Here is a 22784-nt window from a genome sequence, read left to right as displayed (position 1 = left end):
GAGGCTGTGGCCATGCCACCCACCGTAGGGTTGCCAGGTAGACCCCGCCAAAAAAACGGACACACTTGATCATGGGCAGAGGAAGGGAGAGGGGAAGAGAACCGAGCAAGGGGGGGGAGAGAGGGAAGCAGAGCTAGCGTGGGGGGGGGTCCGGGGCCATGGGGCTAGATGGGAGGAGGAGGGGGCCGGGAAGCAGAACTGGTGGGGGAGGGTGTCTGGGGGCCATGGGGCTGGCAAGGAGGAAGGGGGGGGGATGGGAAGCAGAGCTGGGGGAGATCAGGGGTCGCAGGGCTGGATGGGACGAGGGGGGGCCAGGAGGAGGAAGGGCAGGAAGCGGAGCTGGCGTGGGGGTGCAGCCACTGGCTACAGCTGGAGTCCTTCAGGCCATGCCTCCGGCAGGCACTCCCTTTAGTTGCGAGCAGAAGCCGGGCGGGGAAGGGGCTGGGAGTCACTCCCCCCGCCTAGCTTCTGCTCGCAACCAGAGGCTCCCAGCTGGGAGGCAGGGCCACAATTGGCACTGGGAGCCTCTGGTCACATGCAGAAGCCGGGTGGGGGGAGTGACTCTCAGCCCCTCTCCCACTCCCGCACCAATCGGGCCCCACCTCCCAGTCTCTCCCCCACCCCCACCAGGCTTCTATCCAGCGGAATTCAGAAAATACTGGACATTGCACATGTCCGGTATTTTCTGATTTTTTCAACCGGACAGACGGTGCAAATACTGGACTGTCCGTTAGAAAACTGGACACCTAGCAACCCTACAACCAGCTCTTCGGAGCTTTGGGGCTAAAGGAAGCTGAGGCTATGATGCCTGGCTCTCTGAGTCCAGGGAAGACTGGGGAGGTGTTTTCCCAGGTTGGGGGTACTACCCTGGGACAGGGGGTAAGGGCCACCTTCCTTGTTACTTCCACCTTCTATTTAGCTCCTAACATAAAAAACCCAACCAACCAACCAAACACCCATCCCCAATTAGAATCATAAACAATATAATCAACCCTGCTTAGGGCATTCAAAACCCTTGGCTCCCACAGAAGGGGTATAGAAAAGACTGAAGTATATCTTTTTGAAGAAACACAGCTATCCTGTGAGAAACACCTCTCAGAAAGTTTTTTTCCCTTATTCAATCAGCAGTAGAATCCTAGGCAATGCATGGGCAGGATGATTAACCTGTCTAAAAACACAGGTCCTGACCTTGCAACTCTTGCTGGTATGAGCCATCCTAATGCAAATAGCACCATCAAAATGAATAGGGCTATTAACTTAGGAAGTGTTGCAGCATGGCTACATATTTTGTAATTGTAGCAAAAGGCACAGGTAGAGCTCAGTGACTTTCTGGGACCTCTGTGACTTCTGCAGCAGTCAGTGTGGCTAATTGCAGAGCTGCCCATGGAGTTGGCTCTGGAGACTGTCACTCTAGCCACTTCTGGAGCAGACCCAGAAACATCCACACTAGTTGGCGCAGCAAGCCCAGGTTGATGCAACCACAGTCCACTAACCCCAGGAAGCGCCCTCTCTCTCCCTCCCCGAAACTTCCCCTAAGCAGCAATCCCCCTCCCCTCCAAGATTTAACCACAGATAGTTTTAGTTCAGGTCATGAACAAATCACAGGCTGTGTTTATTGCCCAGGTCCTGCCCATCATTTTTACTAAAAACAGCCATGACTAAATTATAATCTTAGGTATAGTCACCAGAATGATGAGGTGTTAACATGGCAAGTAACTGAAATCAGAAAATAAGGTTAATACTCTCAGCAGGACTGGTAATATGTCTGATGCCGAATCTTTGTTACAGATGTCAGACTCCACTGAAAACTCAACAAGCTTTGGTAGTCAGGTTACTCCTTGACTGCTTCTAGCAGATTATTTTTATTAAAATAGCTATTAAAGGTGCATTCTTTTATTGCCTGGCACACAGAGCTGTGTTATTGTCCTTCCGAACACCCTCTCCCACACAAACACCTCAATTCTATTTTCCATAATGATTTTCAGAGAAATGCAACTCTGGGCAGCTGAAAGACAGTATTATTTAAAGTGCTGTCTGCTTTCCCTACCTTCTCTAGCTGTGAAGTTCAATGTGCCATTCTCCTCAGGTTAAAAAGGTGAGACAAGATAGGATTTGTTCTGTGTCATTCCATTAAGTGTTTTTTGTGTACATGAATAATACAAGTTTTTAGGTGCTATGGGGTTTGCATTTTCATGGGTAAAATGCTTCAGGCTTTCAATATCACCTAAAGCAAGGCCACTGTAGAACACATGTTAATTTGGAACTGACTATACTATTAAGCTTTTAAGTTTTACTCACTAGACTGCACTCCTCCTTCCCTCAATAATGAAGCTGATCACTTTCACAGCATCTTCAGGTGACAAAGATCAACCAGGGAGGACCATTAACGAAGGGGAAACAAAGAAGTCCTGTTGTGCATATAAAGATTTAAGTCAGATTTCTTAAGAAGTAAATTACTAGGCCTCTGGTCTTGACAAACTGCTGTAATCTCAGAGGAAATACTATATTCTTATCCTGAAGCCCACTAGAGGGGGAAAAAGGACTGTAATATTACAATGAAAAATGTAAAAGTGGATGTAAAAAAATTCAGATGAAGGATCTTCCATGGACAAAATGTTAGCCTATTAAACACCACTTTGTGTATCTCTACATGTGTTGCAATTATGCGTATAAAGTTTAAAAAATTGTAACAATCTTCAATACTGTTTATATTACTTAAGACCAGGACCTCCAACAAATGACACTGAAGTTAAAAGGATCGCTATAAATACTTTTGGAAACATCCAGAAAGAGTTTAAGGATATATATAACAAGAGCAAAGTTAATCATAAACCACAGTTCGTGGTCAGCCATATGACACCAAATTTCAATAAATCTCCCTAAAATGAGCCATTTATCTGAGGAGCTAGAAGAAAACAGAGAAGAGCTCATTGAAATGTACTCCTCTTGCCAAATAGCTTTTACTGTCAATAAAGGTACAGAATAGGTCAATATTTAAGAATTTGGCCTTCTGGCTTTCTTAAAGGATCAAGGAATGCAAAAGTAGAAGAATTCAGACCATGTCTACAGTAGCCAGGGAAGGCAAACTACATTTTCATCATTTAGCAAGGGACGTAAGAAGTGCTAACTACCCAATTTTTCTTCCTCCATGTGGGAGGGACATAAAAGAAAAAAGTGGAAGCTGTTGCCTACAGAACTTGTATTTGTATGCCTTCTTTTCCCTGCGTCCTCCTCCCCTCAACTATTGCCACAATGCATATCTCCTGGGAGCTTATCATCAATCCTAAGTCTTGGGTACTTTACCCTCAAAGTGTTTTTGCTTCCCAGACATATGTTAGGTAGCCAAAAAACAACCTACACACCTGACATTTAGATTTATAAACACATAAAAAGATAACTAATCCCAGGGGTCTGGGTAACTTGCCACTTCTTAAAATAATATGGGACATATTACAAAATACTGTAATAATAATTGTTGAACTTCCCTAGTCCAGCACCCTCGGGACCTGACTGTCCCGAACCAATTACTTTGCCAGACCAGAGGAGGTCAGTATGGTGGGGGACTTGGCTTTTCCGCAGCTCCACTCTTCCGCAGCTCCACTCTCCTGACACGGCTTCACTCTCCCAGCAGTGGCCGATGGCTCCACTGCCGCACAGGTCTCTGTGTTCCCACCGGTGGCTCTGGGATCCGCTTTCTCCCCAGCAGTACTGTTGATGCCTGGGGCTCCATGTTCCACCCAGAGCCCCACTGCTGCCCAGGGCTCCGCGCTGCACCTATGGGCTCTGTGTTCCCTTCAGCAGCGTCACTGAAGCTCTCCCTTAAGAGACCAGGAGTTCTGCTCTTCCCTGGCGACTGGGGGCTCTGTGCTCTTCCCAGCGGCTCTGCTGCACCTTGGAGCTCAGCTCTCTTGGCCCCCTAATCTGACAAGGCTCCTGGCTCCAACCCGCCATCTTCTCTCTCGTGGGGTCACCTCAACGATGCCACATCGGAGAAGTCTGGATTATGGAGTTTCAATCTGTACGAACAGTCCTTTGTATGCAGGAAACTTTTTACAGTTTCACAGAAATCTTCAAAAGCGGCAAGGAGTCCTGTGGCACCTTATAGTCCTCAGCTAAAACCTCTCCAACGTTTCATTAGTGATCTACAACCCATCCTGGACAATGATCCCTCGCTTTCACAGGCCTTGGGAGCTAGGCCAGTCCTCGCCCACAGACAACCCGCCAACCTGAAACATATTCTCACCAGCAACTATACACTGCACCATAATAACTAATTCAGGAACCAATCCATGCAACAAACCTCGGTGCCAACTCTGCCCACATATATACACCAGCAACACCGTCACAGGACCTAACCAGATCAGCCATACTGTCACTGGTTCATTCTCCTGCACCTCTACTAACGTAATATATGCCATCATGTGCCAACAATGCCCCTCTGCTATATACATCGGCCAAACTGGACAGTCCCTACGTAAAAGAATACATGGACACAAATCAGATATTAGGAATGGCAACATACAAAAACCTGTAGGGGAACACTTCAGTCTCCCTGGACACACAATTGCAGATCTAAAGGTAGCCATCCTGCAGCAAAAAAACTTCAGGACCAGACTTCAAAGAGAAACTGCTGAGCTACAGTTCATCTTCAAGTTTGACACAATCACAAGATTAAACAAAGACTTTGAATGGCTAGCTAACTACAAAAGCAGCTTTTCCTCTCTCGGTATTCACACCTCCACATCAGCTACTAGAAGTGGGCCTCATCCTTCCTGATTGGATCCACCTCTTCATCTCTAGCCTGATTCTGGCCTGCATATTTATACCTGCCTCTGGAAATTTCCACTACAGAAATTTCAGCATCTGACAAAGTGGGTCTTTGCCCATGAAAGCTTATGCTCTAACATTTCGGTTAGTCTATAAGGTGCCACAGGACTTCTTGACGCTTTTGCAGATTCAGACTAACACGGTTACCCCTCTGATATTTGACAGAAATCTTCTTATTTTATAAATCAACAGTCATATTCATAGACAAGAAAAAGTCAAAATGTAAACATTTGCCATTCTGTGACGCTAGTCTCAAGATCTAGATGTGTTACATATCCTGTTTCTGAACTTCAGGTCTTTACAGGTTACTAAAACTAATGAAGTAGGAGTTGACCTTACATATACAAGCTGCCTGCTAGCAAACTCTTGGTTTAAAATTACCTCTAACAGAGAATTTCTACCTATCTAGTCACCTAAAAGGCTGTATTTCAAGGAACTAGGAACATGATAAGACCAGATTCCACTTCCAACTCTGCCACTAACCTTTTTGTTACCTTGTGCAAGTCACTTCACCTTTCCCTGCCTGTGTTTCCTCTCTCACCCTTTGGGCATTTTTACACTAGGAAAATATTTGTAAGTAACTTATTTCGAAATAATAACTACTGAAGTAACTACTTTGAAATATGTGTCTATACTACAGGGAAATCTTGAAATGAGTCCAAGGCAGGCACCCTTAAAGTGGGTGCACTACCTCAACTTAGAGCTCCAAGAAGCACTGGGGAGTAATTACTTTGAATGACTCTGGGGAGTAGTTATTTTGAAATAGCAGCAGTGGAGCGTCCACACCACTGCTATTTCAAAATAACTACTTTGAAATAAGTGTTATTCCTCGTGGAAAGCAGGAGTTATTATTTCAAAATAACCAGCCCCTTATTTCAAAATAACAGGCTTGGTAGTGTGGATTCTACGCTTGTTATTTCAAAATAAGGGAAGTCTTTTCTATTAAAGTATGTCAAATCTTTGGGGGAAAAGACTGTCCCTCCCTGTATGTTTGTACAGTGCCTACAATAAAGATGTCCTGATCTCTGACTATGGCAATGTTTAGACTGCAGAGCTTTTCCAGTATGCCGGAAAAGCTCTGCCATGTCCAAGGAACGCGTTTGCTTTTCCAAAACAAAATGTCAGAAAAGCAGACTCATTTTTTCGGCATTCCTGTAAACCTCATTTTATGAGGAAGAAGGGATGTTTCAAAAGAGGGTTTTTTTTCCAAAATTTGGGCCTGTATAGATGGGCCAAATTGTGGAAAAGCCTCTTTCAGAAGTAAATTGGAAAAAGATACACAAATTGCATTTATTTTTCCAATTTATCTTTGTAGTGAAGACATAGTCTTTGGCCTCTGGGAACCATTGTAATACAAATAGTAAGTAGACCCTTGCTATACTAAAAACACTGCCCCCTTGAGTCCTCTCTGGTGCTCAGGTAGTAGATGGTGGGTGTGGTAAATACTTGGAACAAAAGTATTGTTGGGTGATGGTGCTTTTGACAGGTCCAAATATCCATTTTGGCTAATCCCATTTCATTTGAAAAAAAAATATGAAGAAAGCAAAATACATCAATGTGCTGCAACATTAATTGGCTTTTTAATAATTGTTTCCTTTGTGGTTATTCTTTAACGTTATGGTATTTTAAGTTTCTGGACAGTGCTCTGAGCAACTTGGCCCAGGGTGTATACAAAAATAAAAAGAACAATATGCAGCAAACATAGCCATGCCTCTAGATGTGACAGAGCCCAACTCTATGACTCCACTCTGGGCATCTTTGGATAGCTCATTCTGTTCCTACACTTTCACGAGATGAGGCCTTTCCATTTAGCATTCCTCAGCTCCTGTTGTGCTGGAACACTCAAAACAGCTGAAGAATTCTGGCAAGCCCTCCAACAACAGCCTACAAAAGACAGACTAGAAAAATGAGAGCATGAAGCTCCAATGAAAACACACATGCAGGGCATCTCACACATTCATCCCTCTCCCTCACCCCCTTTTTTCCTTCCTCTTTGAACAGACTAGAGCTAACTGAGGAGCCTCAGAGAAACCCAAAGCATCTGATGTAATTGTTTTAACCAACAAATGAGTAACATTTGAATAGAAAATGTATTCAATACAAGTAACTGCACAGTTTTGCTCGTCTTTAAAACTGTTAAGCTTGTGATTCATATTCTATTAGTACACTGTCACCCTGTGACTCCAATACAACAACAGCTTCCCAGGATTCCCTTCATATTGGACCAATACAAGGGGAAGATTGTAGTGTTAATGCAGATTGTGGTATTTCTTCTGTTTATTTATTTAAAAATATTGTAAAGAATTTACACAGCAAGCTTTGGTACTAAACTACGGTGACCAGAAGCAAGCCACCCACAAATATAACAAATGAATAAAGAACTAATGTACACACTACCATCTGCCACACAAAAGTCATAACCAAACTGATCCACTGACAAACACTAAATGTAGTTCAGCTGTCCTTTCTAGCGAACTCTCAGATAACTGTCATCATAGAACCATAAGGATTTACTCATTTACTCTATTAAGTTACTAAGTCCATGACCCTCATCACTGTAACTAATTTCCCAAAGTTATTCTAAATGCTTTATTAGGTTTTAAGTTTTCTACAAGTTGCAGTCATGCCAGTATTTCCCTTAGGAAGCGATTCCCTCGTCAAATAGATCTAAGGAGACAGTTTTTCTGGCATTGAGTCTAAATTTTCTTTGGCTTGTCTGATGCCTTTAGGTTCATCTTCTAATTTGAATTCATTGATTAAAGGAGGTTTTAATAGGCTTAAAAACAGAAAAGACCAGCCTACCTATTTAAGATTACAGACAAATTTCAAATGGATTAAAAATTATGTTTAATCACACAAATATATTTTATTATATTTAAAATACCTCAATTTAGTGGCTCCTAAATCTATATTTAGCTCCTCAATATACTCATTGGTTTTTGAATGAACTTAGACTACAGTACTTCCTCTGGACTGGATACAGAATTGTTTCTCAAAGAGTTTCAAGTCTCGCTATCAAATGCTTGACACTAAAGGAAATTCTGTAAAAGATAAGAAAACATAGGTCTCCCCTGGTTTACAAAATTAGAAGTCAGTGACTAAGGAATACCAGTGCAGGAAACCTCCCAGATAATATAAAACTTTCACATATAGGAGTGGTAAGTATATTCTAGTGCTTTCACAAGTTCCAACTCTATCTTGTACACAGTATGCAAATGAAGTCCTAAGGCTGCTCAAGACTAATTTGATTTTCAGTGCCATATTCACATTTCTGATATACTCATCACCTTGGAGCCTAAAAGGACATCACACAACTATTTTATTTCTTTGAGGGTATTTCTAGGGCAGAGGTGGGCAAACTGTGGCCTATGGGACACATCTGGCCCATTTTCATCTGGCTCGCCAGCTCCTGACAGGGTTTGCCCCAATCCACCCGCCGCTCCATCCAGGGAGCATATTCAGGGGCTTGTCCCCCTCTGCACTTCACTCCCCGGAGCTGGGACATTCTGCTTCTTGCTGCCATGGGGAAGTAGGGAGCAGTGGGTTGGAAGAGGGTGGCAGCGAAGAGTGGAGCAGGTTGCCAGGTCGCTCCAGCTCCCTCTGCTTCAGTGAGAGGAGAGGGCAACCCCTGCTACCACCTTGTACCATGTCCCTAAGTAGTCCCCCGGGCTGCCCTAGACCCCATCCATAGGTCAGCTGAGGTGGCTGCCACAGGGCTCCCCAAAGCTGGGCCTAGGGCAGCTGTCCCAATCCACCTTTGGACAGAACATCTCTGATTCTGACACTCAGCCATGGACAAGATAATTTATTCCTGCAGCCAAATTCTGCTCTGTGTTACACTGGTTTAAATCCAGACTAACTCCATTGTTTTTAATCTAGTTGCTCTGAATTTACAATTGTGTAACTATTGTGCTACAGTGATGACAATGGTGAAGGAGATTTGCTAGCTTCACCAAAAGTTGAAATAAAAGAGCAAATGAGAGCTTAATTTACCCATGTGTTAAAAACACGCGTGCGCCAGGACAGTGGTATTTATTTAAGTTATCAGCCCTAAAGATAGTGCTGAAAGTTAATTAATATTTGTAAAATGCTTTGAAGATAGAAAATGCTGTGCAAAGATTAAATAAACATTTTGATAAATTTCTTGTAAATTAGCAACTGAAGGCTCTAATTATTTGGCCTTCAATCATTTAGGGATGGTTGATAATATGAAACATATGAATTTAATAAGATGGACTTCCAATGCTCAAATTCTTTTCTGCCCCTCACTTACAGGGCTTTTCTGTGTCTCTCATGCTGTGCAGCTTTAAGCTAGCTTTTCTTACAAGGACTCCTGTGAAGGAGGACTGTATTAGCTCAGATGTTATGGCAAGGGAGGACACAAGCAGAGAAACAGACAGACAGATGCTGACAAAGTTTTATCACTCAGAAAAAGGTTCTTCCATTTATTTTATTGCCTTGGTTTATCTTGGACAAAGCTTCTCTAATTTGATTATTCTTCTCTTGTTTGTGCTTTATCTAAATTCTTTGGTTTAACTCCCCATATAGACCTAAACCAGTGGTCTCCAACCTTTACACACCCAAGATCGCTTTTTAAATGTCAAGACAAACCAAGATCTACCCCATCCCTTCCCCAAGACCTCGCCCCTTCCTTGAGGCCCCGCCTTCTCTGGTCCCCTCCTTTCCATCACTTGCTATCCCAAGCCCTTATACATCTACTGGGCTGAGACAGGAGGTGCAGGCTCTGGGGTGGGAATGAGGGATTTGGGTGTGAGAAAGGGTGAGAGGTGCAAGCTCTTGGAGGGAATTTGGATGCAGGAGGAGATGGAAAAGGGATGCTGGCTCGGGGAGGGGGCTCCAGCCTGGGGAGTGTTGGGGTCAGGTGGAGGGCTAGAATGCTGAGCAAGCCACAAGCTTGTGGATGTGAAGATGCAGGAGTTTGGTTTTGGGTGTGTGAGGGGTTCAGGGCAAGGAGGTTGGAAGTATGATGGGCTCAAGATACAGAATTGCAGTGTGTGGATGGTGCAGACGTGTTGTGGCAGAAGACTGAGGATGTGGGAGTGCAGGAGTTTGGAGATGTGAGGCTCAGGACAGAGGGTTCCAGTGTATGATAGGCTCATATTTGGGGTCGGGAGAGGAGGAGAATGCAGGAGTATTATGATGCTGTGGCCAGATGGGGGGGCTGGCCCTAGTTGGGGGCTTGTTGGCCAGGCTTAATTTTTAAATAAAATATTATGTCAAACACAAATGTTTGACACAAATGTTTCAGCATTGTCTTTATTTAGGAGAGGCGTGGGGAACCTTTTCTGAGTCAGGGGTCACTGCCCCACAGAAAAGTCAGACGGGGCCACACAAGTGAGATGCAAAATAATAACCCCTCCAAAACCCCCTCAAGCCTCACTAATGTGGCCCCAACTAATGTGGCGGCAGGGGACATGGTGCTTGGGCAGAGTGCAGGGTGCTGTGGTAGGGTGCTGGAGCAGGGGACAAGGTGCTGGTGGGGCAGGGGGGAGGGTTGTCTGAACAGCCGGGTCTGTCGCACGCTAGTGACTTCCTTCCCCCTACTGTCTTCCTGCACGGGGGGGAAGGGGAGTAGGAGTTCTGGGACTGCGCCAGCTCCAACTGCTCAGGAAGAGTGTGCGCCCTGCTCTTCTGCTCCCCATGGCAGCTGCGCACTTCCTAAGCAGTTGGAGCTGGTGTGTTCCCAGGACTCCTACTCTCCTCCCCGACCCCACACATAGGAAGGCGGCAGGGGAAGGAAGTCACCGGCATGCACCAGACCTGACATTTCAGGAAACGTGCCAGTTGTTCAGGGGAGGAGGGAGCAGCCCGTGCACTTCCTGAAACCCTGGACGTGGTACACAGCTGAAGGCTTCTCCTGTCCTTCCCCCCTACAGAAAGCCAGCACTATATCTGTTGTTGCTGGAGGTAGCATCAGCGGGGACTTCTTCTTGGGAGTTGGGGATAACAGGGGGGCCGGAACACTGCGCGATCGACTGGTTGAGCCATCGTGATCGACGGGTTGGTGACCATGGACCTAAACCAACCGATTGTAGTTGCAATCTCTTCAAGGACTTAATTCTGCAAAAACAAGTAGCAGATGGACCTAAAGAGATTATTATTAAACAAGTATTTTTAATGGGGGTTTCACATTCCAGGTGCTGCTGCTGAAAGATTCACTAATAGTAAAGAATTTATTCTAAGTTATCGTCTAATCCCCATCCATTTTCTCTGTCATGTCCAGCAATATTGAAGTCTATCAATTGATCCTTTTGCTAAAAATAACAAAATTCAATCCTTTTGCAGAGTGTTGCCAGTTCAGAATCATATATATGTACATAGCACATAATGTTATTACTGCCATAACCCAATTCACTTTAATAACCAGCAATTAAAAGGTAAGTGGTAAAATGGTAACTATCAGCCATAGTAATCTCACATTGCTTCCTTTTGTAAGATGCAAAACCTATTATAGACTAAAACACTGGGATAAATTTACCAGCTTGAACTGTAAGGAAGAAGGGGTCTTAGTTGATATTCATTTTATTATCTTGGGGAATGCAGAGATTGCATCACAATTTTGGTTACTGATCAGTCTCCATCAAATCACAAATTACCCTGTTTGATATGGAATTTTCTGTGTGCACGTGCTTCAGACAACATTGCCAAAAACAGAGGATTTACACAACAGCTGATAAAAGATAAAGCCTGAAGAGATCAAAGGATGTTACTGAGCAACACCAGAATGTACTCACAAAGAAAAGAAGCTTCAGAGGGGCAGCAGAATAAGAAGGGACAGAGAGGCAAAAGAGACACCAATCGACTTAAGTTCATATATGGAAATCGATCTCCCTATGGGCAACTTTATTGGGGGAACAAATCTGCTGGGGGAAGGGGGAGGACACTCCAGAACATATCAAGATGTTCACCAGTATTCAAAATCTGGTTCTAATTTGCTTCAAAACACACTGGTCTCGATTAGGACCTATGTATTTCTTGCATGATCCACGAGGCTGCTACAGCTACAGATTTTGAATCTCAGTGAGCCCTGGATATTTATCTGAAACAACATCTTTATTATTCCTCAAAGATCAGAGGCTTTATTAATTTATTCAAAAGCTTAGGAGAAACAGAAGCAAGCATGGGGCTGTGCTAACATTTTGCATCTGTATTGTCAGTAAGATTCAGCATATAGATTGACTGAAATGTTTGAACAACAATTCCCAGGAGGAAACATGGAGTCTGCCAGCAGAGTTGTGTTTAACTTAAAACAACAACAACAAACATTGTTTCAAAGAAAGGGAACAGCATGATGTATGGGCAAGGGATTACACTGTTTTAGGAGACTCCATTCCTTTTTTTAGCACCTCAATAACAGATCCTCTTCTTTTAGTCTAGCAGCACTTTGTTCAACAAGGATATCAGAATCTAGACTACATTGAATACAAAACCACCACTAAGAAATCTCAGATCCTAAGCCATGAAACATAAATGTTAAATAAATGCTGGCTACCACTTAATTAAACCCTGCTCTCCCCACTATAGATACTTTATAAATGCAACCACTGTATCTAGCAAGGCATTGGTACTAACTCATCTTTTCCTGCAGCTGGGGCCACCTATTCACAAGTGGTAGCTGTCTAAAAAACATTGGTACTTTGCACAGTGTTCCGAGACACTCATGAATAGCTTCACAACATTCTGGATGATCTGTCCCTCTCTCTCTCTGGACCCGGTTTGCATTTGCTATCTTTTCCAGATTAGTGTCAATCTGACTGGCGTCCTGGAATTTTTCTAATCATATGCAAATGAGAAATAAACCCAGCTGCACACCACAAAAAGCATGTTTGTTTTTAGGTGGGGGTGGTTATTTAAAGAGTTCTTCCTGTCTACTTGTTTATCTTGTATGTTTGTAGTTGATGGTGGGGTTTGACAAAAGCGGCTTTATCCTCTGTAATGAAATTTACCTACCATTTTCACATAGGGTGACATGATTACTGTTTTTAAATAATCTTTTCTATTCAGGGGGGTGGGGGGGAGGGTAGAGACATAGATGGAACTGAAGTTACCTAATCAAAGTGTTCCTCTCCATCAAGTCCTCAGATTCTGATTATATTAGATCACACAGTTCATATAAATCTAGTTTGTCAGTACCAGCAGAAACCCAGCCTTGCTAGGACCAAACAGCACAGGGAGAACAAAGTAAAAAGTCCTACTGAATTTTAAATGAAAAGAAAATCACTACAGACAGTGTAATGAGATTAAGAGAAGTAGACAAGCAAGCCTACATTTCTGAAGGGATTCTGTTACTATAAATGTTGCAGACCTATTTTAGACTACATATTAAACAAAACCAGAAAAAAAGCCTTGGGTAGAGTAAGTAAAGACTGTATATATCACTCCTTAAGAGAACTGTCCCTTTGGAAAATGTGGGATTGTTTAAAAAGTGTAAATGTTAGAAAGACTGGAAATGCCAAACTCAGGTTACACTTTAAAAAAACCAAGCACAAACATAAATGTACAGAAATGTGCAGTTAAGGCCCCTGAAATTACTGCTACTTCATATCTGCCAACTTTTCGAGCCTGTAAAGCCAGCTCATTTTGCCTGTAAAATAGATGTGTTTTGCTTAAGGAGTTTTAATAGGATTCCATGGTAAAATTTATCTTTGTTGTTGTTGTTTTGGCATTGGTTCAGCTCCAGCAAAGGTAGCAATGGTGAAATTAGCACAGAGAAAATTCAGGTGTTTTTACCACCTTTTTATCTCCAGCTCTGATTCAGCATGGTCCTTAAATACATGCCTTTCTTTATTCCCATGCTTAAAGTCAGGCATGTGCTTAAATACCCTACTGAATCAGGGCCCAGCAGCAGTCACATGATATAATGCTAAAAAGATCAGCTGAGCGGCTCCCTGTTTCTACTTCCACAAGCATTTTTTTCTTCCACTAGCACAACTTCCTTTGTTGCTCCTATTGGTGAAGCTGTGGTAGCAGAGGAAAAATAAACACACAAATTTTACTAGTAAATATAAAGCCTAAGAAATTTTGTACCTGAAGCTGCCAATATATTACATCCACCATACACAGGCACAAATGATTTTATAACTATGTTGGAGCAAAGAAATTCTTTAGAAGTTCAGGTATTGCACTACTTCTTCAGGGGGCAGAGAAGGGTGTGTGTATATACACCCGTATAAGTGACTAAGGAGGCTTGTAAACTCTCCAGCATTATGAAAGTCTTATCTGTGTGGTCTGTGGGGAGTTCGTCTTCTGTTCTCTACATTTTTTTAAACAAACCCAAATGTTGTTTATATTTTGGGGAGTTCACTTCAGGCAACAAGACAAAACAAAATAGTGAACCCTGTTCCAGTGAAACGGAGACATTGCAACAGTACTAAGACAAAAAACACATGAAAATAACATTGAGTTTGTGGAGTAGAAATGACCTGTTTTGTGGCAGAGATCAGCTATCAATTTTAGGAGACTGAATTAAATATGAGAGAGAGAAACAGAGCTAGCTATAAGCAGATATAATGCAAGTAGGCATTTTAACACACAGAGCTCTCTCAGGACACAACACTCTGGCCTACAACGTATAAGGCTATTTCACTCTTGTTCTCTCTTGTACAAAGTCTAGTTCAATTAGCCTCACCAACAACCTGTATGGTAATTTTGTGATATGACCAACAATTCACTACAGAGCAGATGATCTCATTTCTCACGTGACCTAAATCCATCTCTCCAGAGATGAAAGGCTAATGAATTGACCTATTTGTGCTATCTTCCCCCACTTTGCCTTGATGCACGCAGAATTAGAGAACAAACAAGTGGTTGCCCAGCATCTTTCAGAACTATGCACGCAGTCTCAGTGGCATACAAAGATTGCATACCCAAAGTGTGCTTGTGGTAAGAAAAGGTTTGTTTTTTTCTTTTATTTTGTGTTTACTTGTATTTTCTGACATTATATGTGCACTCAGACTTTAAGTACACAAAGGATTAGGTGGGTGGATTTACAACGTACATAGTAAAAAATACTGCAATATACTCTATCACAACTCTTATCATTTCTGTGATGCACCGCTGATAGGTCTACAAAGCTTGTTTATGTCAGTAAACTAAAGAGAGACACATCCAAAGATGCACAGGATGCAGATATGAGCAGTAATAAGGTGCCATTTTCACACAGGCACTTTTCTGGCTATTTCTTCATTTTAATAGATGTCCACTTAAATTTTACTAGTGATCCATCCGCTATAGGCTTGAAAAGCTACTATCTATTCTGACTGCAGTTTTCCCGAGCCAAGAAAACACATGGTGTGCAGGAAAAGGCCAAATGTTTGAAAACGTGGGCAACTCCCCTGCTGTTCACAAACACTAATGCCACCAAACCCAGCATAGTCTCCATTATAAAAACAAAGGCAAAAATCCAAATGTAAAACACAGTTATTGTCATTAGAGTTCAACTAACAATCCTTGATGACATTACATTTTGGAACAGTAATCCTTACAGAACTCTGCTTTCTAACCATCTGCAGCCTCCATCCATCTGCAGCCGCTCTGTTGATGCAAGAAGATATACTGTTCTCCAGAGCAATTTTGCTGAGTGCTTTTTGTTCCAACCTGGAACAGGACATCCAGACCAAAATGGATATGGTCTGATGGGCACGGCTGCAGAGCTGACTGCAGAGCAAAATTTAGAAATAAGAGACCAAAACCAGTGGCATCTTAAAGAGTAAGCAGCATCAGTAAAGAGTCCATCCTTTTGGATTTCTTCCCTTCAGTGACCAGACTTCAAAGGACAATGACTTTCATTGGAAGTGGGGTCTATATGTAACTAACGGAACTGTGCCAATCTCTGCCATTTTCATTTACTTACATGTTAGATCTCCATCCCCACTCTTTGTCTTTTTAGACTGTAAGGTCACTGTGATAGGGACCCTCTTTTCATCTGCGTTTATAAAACACCCAGCATGGTGAGGTTCCAGTCCTGATAAGAGCCTTTGGGTGCAATAAGTTGGGCCTATATAGGTTATGAGATGTACAACTCTCTACTTAATAATAATACCTTTTGCAGGAGCGTGGCAGGCCAAACCAGTCCTAAAAGAAATTCAGCAGCAAGCTCTGGATAAAAATCTCAGACAAAAATGAGTTTGACACTATTTCTCCTGTTTACTGGGTTCTCCTTATCTTCTCTTCAATTTAAATCAACTTCCAGTGTTAAAGCCAAGTTGTAGACAGTAATATTATTCTATTAAATCAACAATGTATCACTGATGACATGTCCATCACTTGCTCCTCTCGTACCTTCTAAGTAAAGTTTGCAATAACAAAAATGTTGCTGCTCTCAGCACTGCTGGGACAATGTAGCTGTGCAAGAATAACCTTGATTCTGCTGTGTTTCATGCATTCTCATCAACAGAATATCTAGCTGATGCCCCAAAAACTTTATCATTGTACTGAGAATGGATGTAAAAACAGCATAAATTTGATTTTCAATGTCTAGGCTCTCTACCTAGCTTGAAGAGCGAGCAGTTAAAAAGTTATCCTTTTAATTTATAAACTGAGCACATTCGACACACAAGCCACTGAAAGATATACCCTAAGATGTCATTTTCACACATCCGCTTTTTGGATTGTAACTTCCCTTTGAAAGCAAGAGTCAGTGAAATCACTCATAGCTCTGATGTGCATTAGCTTATATCTTTTTAACCCACCGTGAAGTGCTGCATCTTTGATGTGAGCTAATTAAGCTCACATGGCTTTCCCCAGACTGCCTTCTGGAGCTCTGGAATGACGAGTGCCAAATTAGACCCATCTGTCTAAATGGAAGGGAGTTCTCTCCAGTCATAATGCATGCTTCGTTACCCAGCACAGAAGCTGCCTTCCAAAATTCCTGAGTGCCAGGAAGGAGATTGCCTACGTGCCGAAGTGTATCTGGAATAGTCACTATATACAGTTTGAAATATAACATGGTATCTCGGGATTAGATTGAACCACTAAACTGTTCCATTTACTTATTCATGCAGAAGGTTCAGCTGTCCGCGCCCTATGGAATGTTCCATATGGACCCCGCAACATTCAATACTTCAGCTTGAAAGCATTTTCTTCACAGCATTTAATTGGTTACACAATGGTAATCCTGCTAAAGATGAAATATTTTTCCATTTAAAAAAATAAATCAAGAGGGATTAACTAACTTAAATCAAATACAGGAGATTATTTTCTTATAGCTTGATTCTGAAACTCTTCCAGTTGCACTACTCCCAGTGAAGTCAATGAGAGGTTTTCAATTGGCAGGACTGCTAGATTCTTAAGAAAGAAAGCCCTATGTGGTCCATTTCATACCATTGCTGCAGCAACAGAAAGTCACTAATTGCTCCCAGAATCACTGAGCTGTCTATGTTATAAATCAGATGGAGGAGGGAGGGTAAGGAAAAGATGGGAAATTTTTGCTTCTCTGTGCTATTAAAGACAGTGATACGTACAACCAAAAGTCTATAAGCCAAATTCACCTATGACTGAAGGCTCACGAGCATCCTTTGCATGTTAGACCTATCACAACATTGGACATATCTGAAGAGGCAAATGGTCTTGCACGAAAAGTACAGAAGAAAGAATCAAGTGACCTGGTTCTATTGTTGTCTTTGCAACAGGCTTGTAAATCAATATGCAAGTCCTCTGTGCCTCAGTTTACTTGTATAAATTAGGGATGCTCCACCTCCCAGTTATTTTGCCTGAAAGACCCTTGGAGATCTCTGGGTAGATGGTACTAAAGAAGTGTTTGATATGTACTAGACCATATCATAGCTGTTATGAACCAATAGTGATTAACTTCACTGCTCATGGCTTATAAACTCTCCGCCTTTGTTAACTGCTTTGGCATATTTGTTACTCAAACACTATCATCACAACATAATCAAACATGCCAAGGTTAAGAAATATTCCTGAAGCGATCACAACAGGCTGTGAAGTTTTAAGAACTCAGCATGTTTCTATACATTACAGGGATTTTTATTGACAGTCTGAAAGCCAATAAAAACCCTTTATAATGAAAAAAGCATTATAAGTAATAATACATAGTCTACATTCTACATATCCTGATTGCTGAACAAATAGTTAACTAATGTAAACAAAAGGAAAAGGAAACAACTAGCAACTGTCAAACAATTTAGAATCTCACTTAAAATTTTAGAATGGGATCTTTTACAATAAATTAAAAAAAACAAAACACTGATAACTGTGGTCTATGTCTCTATCCATTTCTGTTACTGTGAACCTACATGCTTCTGACAAGTGAGATTAAATTCTCTGGGACGAGCTTAATGCAGGTCAGTATCTTTGTACTAGGGATGTAAGAGTTTAACCAGTTAAGTAATAAGCTCATGCTTATCGGTTCCACAGTTAAACTCACATGAGGCTGGCAGCCCACAGGGCCAAGAATCAGTGGGGCCAGAAGGGCTAGCAGCCTGTTGCACACATTTAATCTTGTAACCAATGGAACTGTAATCATCTTACACAGTTAATATTTTTTAGCCCTTTTTACATCTCTACTTTGTACAGATTGCTGCAATTTGGGAGATCTGAATAAAAGACAACATTTTATAGTTGTGAGGAACTGTATTTTAAAATGATATAATATGGAGTTTAAGAACAGTATATTTCCTAATAACTACACTGGAAATATCTTTGAGCAAAGAAATAAATAATTCATCTCATATTAAATCAAGCATTTTCTTCCATCTCAGTCAACTTCTGTAAGGAAATCTGTATATACAAAAATATACAAGAAATAACCTAACACAATCTGCAACCTAATGAATTATATGAAGAGACCTACTGTAACGAGGCTGGGACAGCAACATGGCCTCCCTCTGACCCAGAAGACGAAGGGCTCACTAAGACCCCTTAGTGGGCTAGTCCAGCCTCGCCTAGCCCCGTCCACGGATGCAGGAAGGCGGGACTAGGAGTTTAAAAGCTGAGAACTCAATAGGAGCCCAACAGCCGAACAGGCCAGATGCTCAGCACCAGTTCCCACAGTGCAGGGTTCAGCCACGCCATACCTGACAGGAGGAATGGATCGGGCCACCAGGACCCCTTCCAGACCCTGAGGACTGGCCCAAGTTGTTGAGACTGCTGCCACAGCCCGAAGACACGCCGAGACCTCCGGGACCCCCACTGGATCCTGATGACTGGACTGGTCCACCTAGGCCCCTGCCTGAACCCATAGACACACTGGTAGCCCTTTCCTTCCACAGCTGGCCCCAAGGAGCAGCTCCCGAGCCTGGTAGGCCCCCACGGGGAACTGGGAAGCAGCCCAGGGACAGCCAATCTTGGGGCGGCTGAGGAGATGGAGGTCGGGTGGGTAGTGTGTTATGGCTTGGATCTCTGCTGACCCACAGACCTAGTCAGTGTGTTGTGGCCTGGATCCCCACCGACCCAGTGGCTGCCGCGCTGCCACTGTCAGGGTCCTGGGCTGGGACGCAGTGGAGCAGGTGGGCCTGCGTCCCCTGCCACCTCTCCCCTCAGGTGGCAAGTTCCCCCTGTGAGGGCAAAACCCCTGAACTTGTCAGCTTTCCACCAGCAAGACCCCACCTCTGCCCGGCTGGGACCCGGCTGGAGCTTTAAACTGTTGAACTGCTCGTGTTAAACATTTGTTTGTCTGCCCCACCATGATCCAGTGCTGGGCCTTCTAAACTGTTGCTCGGCCAGTGGCTAGGTCGAGACGTTCCAAGCAAACTTTCTGGGTACTGAGGCACTGCAATTGCCCTCTTGTGGGGCAGTCTAGGAATCAGCATGGCCTCCCGCTGACCTTGACCCTTTACACCAACCCCACCATTTCCCATAAAAGTAATTAAGACCATCAGTTTGTAGTGTTATACTGTGGACACAGACGTGCACACACAGCCCTATTTCCCTGAGCTGTAATGCTGAATATTCCATCAGCAGCATATGCAAAAAAAGCCTTACCACGCTTACCATATCAAGGTCTTGAGAAACCCTGCGTTTGCGTAGCTCCTCCATCCGCTCACACACATCAGTAAAACAGGTGTTATAGTAATCTGCATACTGCTGTGCCAGGTCATCGATGTTTCCCAGTGACCCATCCTAAGGAGAAGAGACAATGAAATTAAAAAAAAAGTTTAATGAAACTTAAAAATCTCTCAGATTGTAAAAGTAACCACAGTGATTATACATGAAAGGGGATTATCAGGCCATCTTATTTGTGTAAAATTTACTGAAACGGTCATTGCTCAGGGCTGTGGCTTGCTATAGCTTGCTGCTATAGCATGAGTGTTTGCTATTACATTACTGATATGTAACTGATGAAAGCTGATGTCATGGCAGCTAAGAGGCAAACCTCTGGCATCACATTAATGCCTGAAGCTCTCATTTGTGGATTACCAATTCCTTTTGTTGCAATATGACATATCCAGCAGGGAGTTCCTTGAAGTTGCTCTTCTAGATAATAGGTTGCAGCACCTTCTGTGCAAGCCTCTCCTGCTCCCACTACAGCATAGAAACCAGCAGAGAGCCAGAGAATGCAGTGTGTGCGTACTTATGGGCTGTGAGGTTGGGGCCATGCGAGTGTCTAGGTAGGTACAGATGACAAAAACATGTAGCAGGGAAACAATGTGGCTCTAGAAACAATCCCCAGCCTGTTCCTTGCTGCACTAAGGTTGCACGCGACTAGTCAGCTAATGATGCGACTAGTCGCTTCCCCCCACTTGAGGCAGTAAAGGTAAGAAGCGCTTAAAAGCTGGTTCCCCCTAGCACCGTCTCCGTAAAGAGCAGGGGAGGTAGAGGCACAGTGGGAAATGGCGCTTGCGCCACTTCTGCTGTGATTCTGCCCCACTGGGCCTCTTGTGCATGTCAAAGGCTCAGGTGCCGCAGGGAGCACAGGCCCCATGTTCCCTGTGGGGTTCCACTTTTCAACTGTAGCAAAAGCCTGGTAGGGCTCTTGCTACAGTTCAAAGGAGGAGGCGCCTTTAGCGACTAATCGAATAATTGATAGAAATCCCATCGACTATTCAATTAGTTAATTAATCTAAATTTCACATCTAGTTAATTAATTAATCTAAATTTCACATGTTGCACCAGAAACTCCAATACATATACAAGCTCACCTGGGTGTCCTAGGCGCCCAGCCACTCATTCCATTACAACCCTAGCTGTCCCAATTGACAATATTTCCACTTCAGTGTATACCATTATTTGCTGAGAGTGGCTCTGCCATCTCTGACAACAGCATACAACCCCACTTCAAACAGCATACTCTTCACTTACAAGCACAATGAGCACTAAGCAGGACTGCAAATTGTTCCAGTATAACCAGCATTAATGGGAAAGTTTCTGCCACCCATAATGACACTACCAGTTAACCATTAGATCATAATTTAAATGTGAGAAAAGAATAAAGAGAACAATCAAGACAACCTGTCACAGGCCCTCTCCCATGCTTTATGAAAATTGGCTTATGAAGATACATTAGACAAAATACCTCATGAATGTGCATGTATTTTTATGCATGTATCATTCTTGTATGTGAAGTTAGAAATATGAAGTGTGGATCTGTTTATAATTCTAAATATGCTCATGAGGGCCACTACTGATGTTCCAGAAACTTAATGGCTCAATGATCAAGCCAACGACTCATGAATGGTTTTATTCTTCCTATAAACTCAGTCTGGGATTGGTCCTAGAAAGACATGCGGTCCTAGAAAGACATCTTGTACTTTTTCACTTGAGGTGAGAAATTTTGAACTGAGCACAAATAATTTCTGCCTTCAGCAAAAAGAATGGAAGGGAGACAAAGACACTTGCCAGATGCCAAGAGACTCCCCTCTTACTACCTAAGATGCCTGCTGGAAACATCTAAGACTGAAAGGGGGAAGGATTAGGCCCAAGCTAGGAGGCTGCTTAGCTTGTGAAAGAGCCATTTATATATTCTGTTTAGGCTAAAAATTCACATGTAACAAATTTCTTAGTGTATTAAAATTTGCAGGTGTCCTTTTGTTTATTTTAACTTAGTAACTTACTTTGATCTGACTCCAGTGGTTACTCCAACTAACACAGCTACTCCTCTGATATTTGATCTGACTGTTTTCCCTTGTTACCAGTTACATCCTACTTTTTATGCTTAATAAAAACACTTTTGTCTATTATCAAGCCCAGTGTACATTATTGTTACTGGGGGAGAGGGCAGTTGAGCAACCACTGTGCATAGCTCTCTTTCATTGATAAAGTGAGCAGACCTTAAGAGCTTTCACTGTGTAAAACTCTTACACAAGGTAAGATGGATTTGTTTGAGGGTTTGGTCCCTTTTGAAGGTTCGTTTCCTGGGTGTTGAGTCCTTACAGCTGACCCCTCTTGGATCTGATCTGGTTCAGCATCTGTGTGGCTCTGCAGGAGAGTAGTTACTCCAACTCTATGCTTTGGGTAGGGGAGACCAGACAGGGTGATGGGGAGCCCCAGAGGACTAGAAGATGGGCATCAGTGACATGATCAGCACACCGAGGACAACCCTAAGAGAATGTATGTTATCTAACCTGTCACGTGAGCACTTTTTAACGTTTGCTATGAAAATCAATAAAGCTGGAAGTACCAATATAGTGTTAATCCAAAAGAGACTTCTGAGAAGAGTCCTGCTGCCATGCTCTGATACAATTTAATCAATACGACATCTCTAGGGTGAGATGAAATTAAATCATGAAATCATTTGTTAACCACAGAAATTTGAAAAAGACCTATTTACTATCTAGCTCATGTTCTTGCCCAGAAAAAAAAAGGCAGTACCTTATTATTTTGATATCAGATTTTCAGATAGTCAATGAAAGCAGTAACTTCACTCCCAGTGAAAAAATACTCTATCTATGACTTTAAAAGGCTGGATCTACTAATGCTAGCACTTTTGCACATGATAAACTCAAAACACAGTCTTCCTAAACATGTTATAATGTTCA

The 22784-nt window shown here is 42.7% G+C and overlaps 1 protein-coding gene across 3 annotated transcripts in view; it reads right to left on the bottom strand.

Annotated features, from left to right (window-relative positions):
* The window catches only part of SASH1 (SAM and SH3 domain containing 1), an 844241-nt gene that overhangs the window by 148273 nt on the left and 673184 nt on the right, over nucleotides 1-22784 (bottom strand). For all 3 annotated transcript variants that reach the window (XM_075924386.2, XM_075924390.2, XM_075924387.2), the window contains exon 2: nucleotides 19801-19929. In XM_075924386.2, the coding sequence (XP_075780501.1) occupies nucleotides 19801-19929 (129 nt within the window). The remainder of the gene's footprint in view (nucleotides 1-19800; nucleotides 19930-22784) is intronic.

Source organism: Pelodiscus sinensis, chromosome 3 (assembly GCF_052426305.1).
Source record: "Pelodiscus sinensis isolate ZL-2025 chromosome 3, ASM5242630v1, whole genome shotgun sequence".
In the NCBI taxonomy this organism is placed as follows: domain Eukaryota; kingdom Metazoa; phylum Chordata; order Testudines; family Trionychidae; genus Pelodiscus; species Pelodiscus sinensis.
The sequence above is the reverse complement of the archived record's forward strand: the minus strand, read 5'-3'. Positions and strand labels throughout refer to the sequence as shown.